The sequence below is a fragment of the Accipiter gentilis genome, chromosome 31 (assembly GCF_929443795.1).
Source record: "Accipiter gentilis chromosome 31, bAccGen1.1, whole genome shotgun sequence".
Classification (NCBI taxonomy): domain Eukaryota; kingdom Metazoa; phylum Chordata; class Aves; order Accipitriformes; family Accipitridae; genus Astur; species Astur gentilis.
Window position 1 is genome coordinate 17,070,651 of NC_064910.1, and position 14,405 is coordinate 17,085,055.

The 14,405-nt window shown below is 43.1% G+C and overlaps 1 protein-coding gene across 4 annotated transcripts in view; it reads left to right on the forward strand.

Annotated features, from left to right (window-relative positions):
- CLCN4 (chloride voltage-gated channel 4) overlaps nt 1-14,405 on the forward strand; it is a 116,348-nt gene that overhangs the window by 14,831 nt on the left and 87,112 nt on the right. For all 4 annotated transcript variants that reach the window (XR_007510204.1, XR_007510203.1, XR_007510205.1 and 1 more), the window contains exons 4-8: nt 4,723-4,910; nt 10,425-10,547; nt 12,163-12,369; nt 12,462-12,542; nt 13,063-13,608. Coding sequence is in view for 1 of the 4 variants with exons in the window: in XM_049834405.1 (XP_049690362.1) it covers nt 4,723-4,910; nt 10,425-10,547; nt 12,163-12,369; nt 12,462-12,542; nt 13,063-13,608 (1,145 nt within the window). In the remaining 3 variants the exon portion in view is untranslated. The remainder of the gene's footprint in view (nt 1-4,722; nt 4,911-10,424; nt 10,548-12,162; nt 12,370-12,461; nt 12,543-13,062; nt 13,609-14,405) is intronic.

The following is a 14,405-nucleotide window of genomic DNA, read 5'->3' on the forward strand; positions in this document are numbered from 1 at the left end:
GAAAACTCCTGCTGAAATTCTCAAGGTTGTCGAAAGCCAGAGTTGCTGACCTCTGATAAGCTCTAATGCTGGTATGTCCAGTGTGGGAACAGAGGTCGAAGGTAAGCTGCAGCTGAGATGTGTTAGCTTTTGCAATCTTTTCAATGACAAGGGTGCAGAGCAACAAGTTTTACCTCAAAGAGTCAGATCAAATTAGCCTGTTCTTAAACTGGGACAAGGACTTGTGAATCAGCTAGAGAACAAAAATTACCTACGTGCTTGTGATCTGGGCTGAGCCCCGTAGATTATTTTTTTTTCTGCCTGCCGTTAAAACGACACATGCTCTGTGCCTTCAGCGTTTCTGGGACAGGGCAAAGATGGAGAGTCACCATCTCAGCCTCAGCGAGGGGTCAACACCCCTTTGATGACTGGCAGGAATCATTGATGAGTGGATGAAGTTTGGGGAGGGAGAAGGTGGGGTTGGTGGTGCAGTCAAGAGGCATTTCACGTTGTTGCCTTCTCTACTTGAAATACTGCCTGCTCAGAGAAGCCAACCTGTCATGAGGGTACCTGTGTGATCACACAAGCTTGCATGGATCAGCCTGGCTCCTCTGTGGTCCCTCTCCTCCTACTGAACAGGCAGAAGCTACATGGGGTGAACTCTCAAGCAGCTGGGTCCAGGCATCACCAGAGGCAAGGAGTGTGATGAGGAGTGGGAGAGGAAGGAGAAAGCAGCGGCAGCAGTGCCCAGGGTGTGAGGGTCTTGTGGAGGACCCTGCCCATGCTTTCCCCTTGCTTGGGATGGAGGGCAGCCAGGTGGGACACCTGGGGAAGGGGATGGCAGGGACCTCCGCATGTTTCCAAAGGCACTGGACAATTTACCCAGGCCTAGGAGTTTAAAGTGAACCTAATTGATCTAGAAGCTTAAATCCCACCAATTTGGTCAACTGAATCTTTCAGGTTTTGCAATGCTTCAAAGGCTGCACTGCCACAGCTAACACAAGCTGGTGTGGCCAAAAGGAGCAAGCCTTGACCTCCAGTGTCCCCACCATCAGGCCCTGTTGCTGTGTGCATGTGCAGCTACACAGGGCGGGTGAATCTGGGAACTGACTTGGTGGAAAAAACCAGGTTTTGGCCAGATTAGTTTTCAGCTGATCAGTGGGCTCAGCAAGGTTGGTCACCACAAAGCCACAAGCAATCAAAATAGTGCTGACGGGAAGGAGCTGATGGAGGGACGAAGGAGAGGACCATCCCATTCGGCAGTGTGACTCATGTCATTTTTGGAACGTCATCAAACCTGCATCCTTCATTAGTCCAAGAAAAGTGCAGGTGGGAAAGGGACCTCTGTAGGGGGTCTGCTCTGGCTTTCTGCTCACAGCAGGGCCAGCTTCAGAGTTAGAGCTGTATGTTTTGAGTAACACCAAAGTATATTAAGAATGTAACAGCAGCCATTTGGGATCAGACCAAAGTTTCATGAGTGAGTGTAAATTAGCCTGAGCGGAGCCCCTCGCTGCCGCCACAGTCCAACAGATCTAGCTCCCAGGCTCTTTCAGAGCCATGTACCCACAGGACCTCGAACCCTCAGGTGCTACATGGAGGGAGAAGATGGGATGTGACCTTGTCAAGTGGCTGGAAAGGCACTAAGGAACTTCTGGAAATGAGGTCATGGGAGCCAGAGCCTGCTTATTTTGGGAAGGAGGAAGGAGCAGTAACACCCACAAATGCTGTTTGGTGGAGATCAGATGAAAACTGCTCACACGATGCTCCAGAAAAAGATAGTAAGCCTGTCTTGGTCAGAAAGTTTGCACGCTTTCTGGAGAAATACAAAGCAATGTATGGGGAAATGACCCTAAAAATTTTAGGTGTGGGTGCTGAATTTTTAGGCGCTCGTTTTTAAGGAATTCTGAGTTTTTACTGTGCCCATCCTGCCTGCAGACCAGTGGTCATCCCTTAACGTAACCATTACTACTAACCAACTAAAGGTATGTGCTATTTATAGATCAGCAAAAAAGTCTGTGTTTTCTGAAGCTATGTGACAAAAAGTACTGTTGTACTAATGCTAAAATGCTGTGGTACTGGAGCTGGATGTGCAAAAATCCCCTTTGTAATTCAGTGTTGCGCCAGTTGGGTGATGCTGTTTTCCGGCACAGTTGCATAAAGAAAACAATGTTTTCAAAGCAAATTTTTAGCATTCTCATTAGGGCATTGTAAAGGATGAGTATTGGCCATCGTCAACCAAAGGAAAAGGAGAGAGGTAAAATGTTAATATCTAAAATGAAGTGCAGCATCTCCTGGCTTTGGAGTGCTCAGTATTTTTCATTCTGGGCAGGAGGTTACATAGAAGGGAGAACAAGTTCAGTTCCTTTGATGGGAGAAGTAGGGAGATAAACTTACTCTCTATTACAGTCTAGACAGCCATGGCAAGCACAAGAAATTAAAGGCTTGACTTTCTGAGGTGCTGAACAGCCTTCGACTTCCATTAATTTCACTTAAAATTGCAAAGATTCAGAACTTGGAAAACTTCTAGCCCTGGTCACGTGTCTTGTGAAGCATTCTCTATAGCACTAGTATCCCCCAAGCGCTCGCCCTCCCCTCTCGTGATTTTCTTCTGTGTAAAGCATGTGTAGTAAATTGCATGTACATTTTCCTCCTTATGTGGATCCCAAAGCATTTGGCAACAGATCAGCTGCATACTTAAGCACATTTTCTTAGGGATACTGGGGTGCGTGTGAGCTTGTTGTATTAGAGAACTGAATGTTTGTTCCTCACTGTGTTTATTAACCTTGTCAGGGAAAAACATTCAAAAGCCTGCCTGCCTGCCTGCCTTTGTACCTGCTGCTGGGTAGCATTAATACTCAATTGCCTGGTAAAGCGTGATGTGAGCTTTGAAGATTGGAGTAACTAAAGAGCATGATAAAGGTCAACCAAGAGATGCAAGAGGCACAGCATTTGGTGCTCATGTCCAACGGATGAGGATTCTTTGTATGGTCTCCTGAAACTTTCAGAAAATTACAGGAGAATTTAGAGTTTACTCCAAAACTCAGTAAGCTACGCATGCTGACGTTACTAGCAACACAGTGATTTATCATCACCTAAGAATATGGTTCCTTGTTCCACAGAAACTTAAGAAAATGGCAAAGAGGAAGAGAAAGGCAAGGTCTTCGTGAAAGAAAATAACTGGTGCAGACATCATTACTCCCTCCTGCAGCCTTTTTTTGTGATCTTGTCTAGTATATCTGCATAGTTCTTCAGATTATTCCTATACAACAAAAATTCTTCACTGCTACCCTAGTCACATCACTTGTCAGTGTGGGGACAGGTATCCTTCTTAAGGGAGTGAAAGCATATGCTTATGTGTAAGGCTCTGTGAACATTGGTGGGGTTTTTTTTCTGTTCTAGGGAATAAAAAACAGGTTACACATGCCTGAATTATTGAATTTTTTTTTTTTTTTTTTTTTTTCCTCTTTCACAGAAATGAAAAGCAGAAAACTTTAGTTCCAGGTCAAATAAACTGGCTCTTGAACCCAGCTGTGTGCCCCAGCTGCTAGGGGAAAGGGGAGCAGCCCCCACCCCTGCTTCATGTAATTGCATTCTTAGCAGGACCCACAAAGCTAAAAGTTTTGGAAACATAAAACCAAACCATTTTGCATTTTCCAAAGCATTTTTTTTTCAGTGTTTTAGCCCTACTGAAATGCACTGATAAATTCTGTTCAGATCCGTTCACGGTTTCCTGAAATTGTATTAATGATTACTTGTAAAAATAATGTTGATTTCCACTTTCCATTGTATAGGAGAGGGGTTTGGAAAATGCTAAATGACTCTTCTATCAGTTGGTGGTTTAATGTTTTCCAGAAACTACGGCCATAGGGACTGAAGGCAGGTTTGCCTTTCTGTGTTCTGGCTGCTGCCAGCCTCCCCGCTCCTGCTGGGGTTGTGTTCCTGAGGACAAATCTGCTCTTGGGGTGCTGGTGCTGGGGCAGGGGATTATCGCTGGGGAGCAAATGCCCTAGGAAAATAGGATATTTTTTTTTTTCCTTGGGGTCTGGCCACAACATTTTTACCCGTGCTTGGGTCTGGTGGCCACCGGGTGTCGCTGCAGCTCTGTGTAATGCGTGGGGAAAAAACTGAAATAAGGGTTAATTTGGTACAGAGAGGACTTGAAGGATAATTTTATTCTGCATATTTGGATTGCTGATGAATGTACACACCGAGAGCTGGATTCTGTTAAGTTCGTAAGTCAGAATCTGGCATCCATGTTGTTTCGGTACTGAAATATCTTCTAAAAGGTTGCTGCGTTGGGGCCAGTAAGGCTATAGGAAAACATACATCTCCTCCTCCTCCCCTACCCCTGAAATACACAGCATGGTTTGGCACCTGCAGCTTAGTACATATAGAGAGACCCTACATGAAGCCCTCTGTATCTCAGTCAAATGGCGCACCTGCCTGGGACAGACTGCAGGATCAGGCTGCCTTATCATCAGTTATGCCTGCCTTATTTGGCAATCAGTCAGTATGAAAATGATAATATTTAAAATAAAAGCTTACGAGAGAGCATTGAAGGTCAGACAACAAGCTGGTGTGGCTGTGTCTTTGCAAACTCATTGCCCCCAGTTCTTTGGTATATTTATGCTTACGTTGCAGCTGCTTCCCCAAATCATGCTTTTTGCTGTTATTAGATATATTTTCCTTGCAACTTGATATTTTTTAATGCCACGGTTTCTTTTTCTGCATTTCTTTTCCCAGGCACGTTAGCTGGAGTGATAGATTTAGCTGTGGATTGGATGACAGACCTGAAAGAGGGTGTCTGCCTGTCTGCCTTCTGGTACAGTCACGAGCAGTGCTGCTGGACGTCTAATGAAACTACATTCGATGACAGGGACAAATGTCCCCAGTGGCAGAAATGGTCTGAACTTCTTGTAAGCCAGTCTGAGGTACGGGAGACCTGATTAGGCTGGGGTCAGAACAGGCCAGGGAATGCCCTTTTTTTCCTACTCGCTGATGTTCCCTCCAGAGAGTTTCTCTGAAAGTAACGAAGGCAGCGCCTTGCAAAAAATAGACATTTCCACAAGCAATATCTGCTTAACTTGGGAGAGGTCCCATTGTTTCAGTGTCGTGTGTGATGGAAATTGGAAAACTGTGAGATCGCTCTTTCTTTTTATCAGTATTAAACCAAAAGTGTTTCATAACACTCATAACAGTCACCAGGGGACCTGAGCAGCTATCCGATTTTTTTTTTTAAACAGAATTTTATGGGACAAAAAAGATGATCCATGATACACTCATTTAAAAGGAAACTTTGGGGACTGCAGACAGTTTTCATGTATTCACATGCTGTCAGTAGTAGTGGGAGATGCAGAAGGACTGCTTGTTATGCCCTTGCAATCAGTTTCTGTGTTAGATAGCAAAATATTTAGCTAGCACCGAAAGCTGGGGAACTAATGGGCTCCCCAGGAGATGGCCAAAGTGAAAAATTAGCAGGGGGAGTGAACAGGAAGGGAAAAAGCAAATCTGGGTGGACATGAAACTTACATTTGAAGAACTTTTTTCTATCTTTTTTTTTTTTTTTTTTTAAATTGTAGTAATTTTAAATACAAAGAAGGCAGTTTCAAAGTAAAGCAAGTGAAAGTTTCATTTTGAAGACATCAAAAGAAGCCTTTCTATTCTCCTTTTAGCAGATGACACTTTTATGAAAAAATATAAAAGAGGACATTTTATTGTCAACCCAAGCTATTCAACGTATTGAATAATATTGATCCCTTCACAACTCGAATTTTGGGGCAGAAATATTGTCTTGATTCCCCCCCCACCCCCCCCGCTGCCCCCCCATTTCTACAGGTGACTTGAATATGACAAACATTGAATAAGACATGGAGGTGGGATGAATGTGGCTTTGAAGACAACTGCCTCAAGTATGTAACAGGACTTATAAAAAAAGTCTGGTAATGCAGTTTGGTCAATAATAGAAGAAAATATATACTTCTATGGGATAAATCATCTCCAGCCAGACAATTAAAAAATGTCTGACTTGGAGAGATTGTCTTAGATCTTCCCCAATGTGGAGGTGGTCTGGTCCTGCAGAAAGTGTTTGAGGGCACCTTTGTCGCCGTACAAGTTTGTCATTCATGTTCCTTTCAGTGCTTCTTTAGGCTTACGGTACAAGTAGTACTAGATAAGAGTGTCTGTGAATATGTGTAGCCCAATTTTCCATAGTTCTAATTAACCATAGTGAAAGTAGCAGGGAGCTCACTGTTCCTGAATATTCCCACCATTTAATCACAGGCAAAAATCTCTCTGCACAGTTGCCAGTCTGCAGTGCCAAGCTTCCCTTTGCCAGAGATTTGCTAGGTTCACGCTGGTCTTCATCAACTGATGGTTTGGGTGGTTGTGTCGTTGTAACAGTGAAGAAATTTTACCCTGGTATGTAGTTGCAGGACTGGGGATGATGTTGTAATTTAGGAGAACAAAAAAATGTGGGAAGGGAAAAGAGAGGAGACTGATATAATTGTTATGGGATTTGGAAATCCTGTGCATGTGTTTGACAGGCTCTTACTCTGAAAGGCTGGAATATATAAACGGAGCATATCCTTGAGAAAATTTATTGCTTTCGCCTGCTACTCGAAATCAGCAGTCGTGACTGTTGTATTTTGTGGCCTATAAGAATCAGCTAGGTGGGCACTGTGAAACTTTACTCACTTTGTATTCAGATTGGCCTTCTCACTCCCTAGTGTACTGTCACAGTGGGAAAAAAGGTTCATCTTGGCTTAGATTTAGGGTCTTTCTCAAAACAAATGGGCCTCTAAGATCTGTGGGTTTCTGGCTGCCATGGCCTGATGGATGCTGTAGATATTAATAATACAGCTGTCTATTACTGTTACATTGAAATCCCAGGTAAAGCCCAACAAAAATGTGAATATGGAAAGTAAAAATTCTGTTTGGTAGCAAAAGGCTTATGATATGGGCAAGGGTTGCATGATTCCCGTAGCTGTAGAGGACTCTAGGAGGGATTAAAATACACTGAATTTGACTGAGTTTCAGGATAATTTTGCCCCCCCCTCCCCCCCTTTTTTTTTGTTGTTTTGTATGTGGTTTCATTTTGTGCCCAACATTTGCACAACAGCCCTAGAAAACAGCAGTGTGCAGAAGAACTACTTTGGAGCACGTTTTAGACAAGAAGTATTTGGAACAGTTTCCCTGAAGGTGCTCTGGTCAGACATGTCTTCTTTTTTTATGCATGACTGTGACTCTTTCTCATCATAGACAACTAAATTTGACATTTTGAGGACTAAGATTTAGATTAGCTCTTCCTTGTGGTTTTGCCAATTTATGACTGTGATAAACCCTGTACGTATGTTCTCACTGAGAATTGTGACATTTCCTATGGCATCTCCTGAAAAATGGTTTTGTTCTAGTCCTCCCATAAAATGAGCCTAAAGCAGAGTCTTGATATAAATTATTATGGAAAACGTAATAGCACATCAGACACATACCAGACTATGTTTTCTTCCCTAAACACTGTTTTGTAGGCCAATTATATCCTTCATCCCTCTGGTCCTGAACTGCTTCCAAAGAGCAGGTGAAGAGTTTTTTTGATGTGAGAGAGTTTCGAAACCTCAAATTCACTGGAGGAATGGATGTGTTAAAGCACATCAGATGCTACCCACTTCAGCTAGATCTCTAGCCAGTATCTGGTGACCCAGAGCTTTCCTAATCTGCAGACCCAGTTTGGTCCCAACCTTAACTTGAAGCTGAGGACCCCATTTCTGGTGCCTCACACCTATCCACGGTAGAGGAAAGGACTCCGTGTCTTCCGTGGCTCATGACACTGGATCCAGCCATGGGCTGCAATCCCATCCCAGGGCTTCTGGATCTCCTGTCATGAAGCTGAGACCTGCAAGACAAGGAAGTCCCTCTATACCTGGAACCCACTTCCCAATTTTGCAGCCTTGAATCTGTCAGTCTTGAGGGCTTTGAGGAGACACGTTGCTGTAACATCCACAGGAGGGAGTCTGCAAGCTGTGAGATCCCCAGTCGAGTCAGAATAGAGCTCTGGGCCTGCGGAGAAAACAAGCATTGGATGGTATCCTGAGGGATGTGGTTTATTTCAGTATTCTGAGTTTGTGAGGGTTGTTTTCAATTGTGTTCCATTTGTACCTAAACTGGACTGACACCAGACCTGAAATACTGCTCCGTCTTGCAAAGTAAAAGACAAAATTTTGCTCAGTTCCTCTACTTGCTTCATTATTATTGCTGCCAGGGTGAGTCCTTCGAGCCACTAGTGGAAAAGGTCTTAGCAGGATCATCTCTGCTGATGAGCTTTTTTGTTCTCCAATTGCAGTACACATGCTTAAGACGTCTACTGATTCAGGGCCTTAGTAATCGTAATGCCACGTAATGAATGAGAAATGAGCTATTTGCTATACTGAGTTACTACTACTTCACTTCCCAAAGGTTTTTGTTTATTAATCATTAGAAACTGCTGCAATTGGACCTGCAGAATGCCAGATATCTGGAAAATGTAACAATGAGAGTTCTCCCAAGGGATAAGACTGAACTGGCCATATAGAGTCCTGTGGGGTCCTGCCACGGGGCTGTAGCTGTATGTGTGATTGCAGTAACGAGCTGACATAGTTTTCGTATGACTTCTGAGATGTGAAAGAAGAAGTAAAAAGAAACAAAGTTAATTTGACTCCAGTGAATATAGAAGCAAAACTACAGCTTTTGCTCAACACTGTAGGGCCAAGGTGTTGTAATGGCTTTGGTCTTCTTTGGAGTTGCTCCAGGTTTGCACTGACAGGAGAATTTTGCCCTGGGGCAACATATCCAGAGTTTTCTCTAGAGGAAGAGTAAATATTGTCATAGCTGTTTGTAATTGAAAGCACTAGGAGAACACATGCATGAGACTGTCTTCAGCTGTAGCAACAAAGATCCATGGTTACTGCGGATGGATGTCAATCACTGTAAGTGTGGGATCCATGACTGCTTAGTCTCAGGGCATTGAGACGTGGCATCGTATTGCTCTTCTGCTGTTATCAGCAAAGCCAGCTGCTAACTTCAGCAAGCACAAGAGGACCTTAATAAATTGCCCTTCTTCCAAATATATCCATAAGGATAAGGGCAGTGGTTCCCTTACTGTCTTCTCAATTGGACAGAGACCTGGAAAATGAGGCTAGCAAGCATCCGTGCTGTTAAAGGTTGATTCCTCACAGGCTTGCAAACAGGGAGACTTCTCAGCTCTAGGTTTTTTATGACTGAGAACTGGGTTTGGCCAGGTCTGTTAACTGAAGACACGATACAACTGGTTAATGCCTGTTTTCCTACTTGATTTATCATAATGTTGATATCCAGACTGCTGTCCTGCAGAGCAAAGACGGGGGCCCTGATGTTCTTGAGCAGCTGGGATTGCATCCGGTAGGAAGAGTTCACTTAGAGGTGAACGATTCATACCAATTCATGCACTGAGGTTCATCTTGTTTCTTATTCTGTAGTGTCATGTTGCTAGAGGAGATTGTTTGAAGGCTTAAGCTCCTTGTATCAATTCGATGCCTCTGACTAGATTCTCTTCTGTCTGTGTAGGTGGGGTTTTTGAAATTAATCTAAAAAATTATGCTTGTGAAGAGGGAGAGGTATTCTAAGGCAGATTTTAACAACAGTTTTGACTTGACCATTGGAGATGGGTAGAAAGCTTGAAGGTCGCTACTGACTATGCTTTCACTATGGCACTGCACAGTCAACCATTGCTAATGATCATTAGCATTTCCATTCTGTCAGTAAAGTAAAGCTATTCAGCTTGAAGATAGGTTTTATTATTGACTGGAATGCTTTAAAATATCAGGGCAAAAATGACTGAGATGTGTCTGAGTGGGATCTGCCAAGCTATTGTGTTTTCAAGTGATTTTCAACCCTATCATATAGATAGCGTCATATAGAAGGAAAGGGTTTATTTATGGTTTTACCCTTCTCGTTTGTGAACTGAACTGGCTACTGATATACACGGGGATGTCGTTTGAAAAGATCAGCATCTGCATGGAGAGCTGACCTTTGAATACCAGCCCTCAGAAAAAGATGTATCAGGGTCTTATCCACTGTCACCTGCCATGGGTGCTTTTTTATCACCAATTACTTTTGCCCTTCAGACAGATTTGTTTGTTTTGGAACTTTTTGTGGTTGGCTTAAATTTTTAGTGCTTGAAAGATACCCTGTTTAAAGTGTTTGGGGCCCTTGCAAACAGACCATATGACTGGGCTGGGTATGTATTAGTATGCTGCCTCTTTCCATGAGTAATAAAATTGTTGGAGTATATCAAGTTGTTTGTCCTTCCTGAGGAAAAGTAGCAGCTAGCATGTAAATGAAAAGATCAGGCTCCATGCCATCATGATACCATGTAGAAGCGTGAGATTTACCAACCTGCATTTATCTAACAATGTTTGTTACTGTTATTTTTCTAGGGTGCAAGTGCTTACATTCTAAACTATTTTCTATACATTATGTGGGCTCTATGTTTTGCTTTCCTGGCAGTCTCCCTGGTCAGAGTGTTTGCTCCCTATGCCTGTGGCTCTGGAATCCCAGAGGTGAGTTTCTCTTTGCTGATGAATATCCAAATACTAAACAAAACAAATACATGATAATTTGCCTCCTTTCCCCATTCCAGGACTGTACTATGAGATAGCATAGGAATAAGAAGATTGTCTTTCCATCTCACCTGCCTTAATTCCTTTGCCTGACATGCCTTTATGGTGCCCATCTAAATTTTTCATAGTACAAAATGTTCAAATGCCACTGTGACAGGTTAATGTACATATGTCTTCACTGCCAGAGCTTGAATTAAAAATCAACGGCTCCCAGTCATCACTTTGTGGACTCCCAACTTTTTGTGGCTGAGAGGCATACTCACTGGAAGGTTATATAGAAATTTCCTTGGATGAAATAACTTGGGCCAGTTACAAAACCAGTCATTTTCTAGGCTGGGCTTTAAATAAAACCAAAATAAAATGAAGCGGGAGGTCTACAAAGCTAAGGTTTCCTAAGATACTGAAGATGCGAGATGCCCATCATTTGGGATGCCTGAAAAGTGTCTGGCATCCATCTTCTGCAGATTGTGTCCGTGTACACAATGTCATGCTGGAATGGCAGTACTATGGCAGCCAAAATCTCTACTTGGTTTTCAATATTTTCCATACTGAGCCTCAGTCCATATTTAAGCTGTTAAAATGAGAAACTCTGTAATTCAAGCAGCATAGCTACTCAAAATTTTTGAAATCAGGGCAGTCTTTTGTTAAAAGTGCTATAGAACCACTGGGATTATTTCTTAGGAATCTGGCAGACAGAATCAACAGCCCAAATTTTAGAAATCTTGGGATACTACTTTTCTTCATCTCTAGGAGAAGCATCCAAGTGTTTCACAGCCAATTGGGGGGGGCGGGGAGGGGGAACGAAAACCACAAAGAATTTGAAATATTTAAATAATTTCCATGTTTTAAAGTAGTCACGTGTGTGTGTGTTACGTTTGATATATCTGTAAGTATTTCTAAAATGTTTTCATAATTAACTGTAAATCTAGTTTCCAAGTGGTAAATCTCTTATGTGAGGTGATGCTCAGCTCCAGCCCATTTCCAGGGCTGAAGTCCAAACCCAAATCCCACCCTGCAGCCTGTGTGTCATGCACGGGCATTGTGCTCTATTCTAGCTACTCACATGCAAAATTAAGAGTAAATGTGTAAAAATAAGATCTCTTGGACTTTCTCATTTCAGAATACTTGCATGCTTTTATGGCATGGCCATTCAAAATATTTAAACTTTTTTTTTTTTTTCTTCTTGTTTTAACTGGGAAAAGTCTGTGGTTGTTTATTTGCTTTTTTTTCTTCTTTGTTAAAGTTGAGTATAGCTTAACTCTGATCCTGTAAGGCAAGGAGATACGTAAGAGTTTCCTATTTCTGTTGATCTCTGTGTAACTCCTTACTGACGCAGGGGATCACCCATAACAACAGTAAAAGTGTGGTCTGCTTAACCCCTGCTCAGATATTGCTGTGGGAAAGTTGCCCTACCTATGGTTTCTTTCTCTCCATCACTGTCTCTTTTCAAGCAGTCTGCAATTTTTTTTAACTCCTCTGGATTTTTAACTCCATTTGCAAGTTCAGAGTAGAAAAGGTTTCTTCAGCTCTTCAACATGTTCTTCCTGCTTTCCAGATAAAAACCATCTTGAGTGGGTTCATTATTAGGGGCTACCTGGGAAAGTGGACACTTTTAATCAAAACAGTCACCTTGGTTCTGGTGGTATCTTCAGGCCTCAGCCTTGGGAAAGAGGGGCCGTTAGTCCACGTGGCCTGTTGCTGCGGAAACTTCTTCAGCAGCCTTTTCTCAAAGTACAGCAAGAATGAAGGAAAGAGAAGAGAGGTGAGGTTGGCTCACATCATCTCTTATTTCCCTGTCCGGATACTCGGTGTTTTAAGGGACTCATGCCTTGTACGTAAATATTTGCTTTGTAGGTGCTTTCAGCTGCAGCTGCTGCAGGAGTTTCTGTTGCCTTTGGGGCTCCAATTGGAGGCGTGCTTTTTAGTCTGGAAGAGGTGAGACCTGGTAGTTCATTTACTTCAATAAATATCTTTTCATCTGATACCCTTTTCTAAGATTCCTCTTTATTTTTCAAATATTTATATGCTTATTTTTCTTCTAAAGCAAAAATAATCTTTGATTTCAAGTAATAAGTAATGGGGTATTTTAGCCCCGTTTGAGTAGGAGACGAGCACTGGCTTTCTGGAAACAGATGAAATTATTCAGTCTGGAAGTGTATCCCTTTGCTGAGGTTTCTCCAGCTTGCTGCCGCATAGGCTGAGCTGTCAAGCGTCCATCTTATTATCTCTAGCTAGCAATTTTGGATTTAGATTTATCATTTTTTAACTGGTTGCTGCTCCCTATCTGAAAATGCCTTTTCTGATAACTTTGTGAACGCATTCTGGCTGTGGTAAGGACTAGCGCTCCCAGTAAAATCAGATGTAGAGTCACAGATGAAACACACAGCGATGGCAATTAAAGCAAACACCCTCTGTCACATGCGGTGAAGTGTTTACAGTCTCTGCTTTGTTTTAGGTCAGCTACTACTTTCCTCTGAAAACCCTCTGGAGGTCATTTTTTGCTGCTCTCGTGGCTGCCTTCACACTGAGGTCCATCAATCCTTTTGGAAACAGCCGGCTGGTCCTGTTCTATGTGGAGTACCACACCCCCTGGTACATGGCCGAGCTCTTCCCCTTCATCCTGCTCGGCGTCTTTGGTGGCCTCTGGGGGACCCTCTTTATCCGATGCAACATTGCCTGGTGCAGGAGGCGAAAAACCACCAGACTCGGGAAATACCCAGTCCTGGAGGTCATAGTGATAACAGCTATCACTGCCATCATCGCCTACCCCAACCCCTACACCCGGAGGAGCACCAGCGAGCTGATCTCAGAGCTCTTCAATGACTGTGGTGCCCTGGAGTCCTCGCAACTCTGCGACTATATCAATGACCCAAACATGACCCGGCCGGTGGACGACATTCCCGACAGACCTGCCGGCCCCGGAGTCTACACTGCCATGTGGCAGCTGGCCTTGGCTTTGGTGTTTAAAATTGTCATCACGATATTCACTTTCGGCATGAAGGTAAATCGGGGACAGGCGCAGAGGCTGTTGCAAGCACGAGGCGCAGATGGGTTGCCGTCAGCAGCTGTGGTCTATCTGGCAGGGCTTGTGTGCTTCTGACCTGCACCCACCCACATGGGTGTCGTTGAGATGCTTGATGGTTCACCTGCCCGCCAGCACCTTGCTCTGTGGGTCCCTGTCACAGCAGGGGGATGAGCCCTGCTCTTCCACCTTCTAGTCATCTGCAGTTTTATTAAGTGACAAAGTTATATCCACTGTTGCCAATAAGCAAATTCAAGGTGATTGCCACTGCAGCTGTCTTTCAGCTCTCTCAGGGATATGGACTATTTACATTGTCGTTTGTCTTGTTGGATTAATGTCTTAATGTGCCTCAGGGTAGCTATGCTCAGGGAAGTAATAGCTTTAAATTTACTGATTTACACATTCAAAACCTCACAAAAATACAAAAGCAGCCGAAAAGTTCTATTTTTGAATCTTTTTAAGCACTGTTGCTTGGAAAAAAAGGGAATGAGTGGGAAGAGTGACGGATGTATGATTTGATTATTCTAGATTTGCAACTTTTTCCTTCCACTCCTCCTCCCCATAAATGGGTGATGAAAGGTCCAAGAACAATTTATCCAAGCTTTCAATATATACAAAGCTGTTTGTGGTGAGTTTTATATATCTGAATGCTAGAGCCCATATAAAACACATATCTGTCTGTCTACAGCTCCCATTATCTGAGCATTTAGTTCTGGATCTGATTGCAGCAGATGATGGGAAGTTTTTCTGAGTTATATGCTATATTTTATACCACA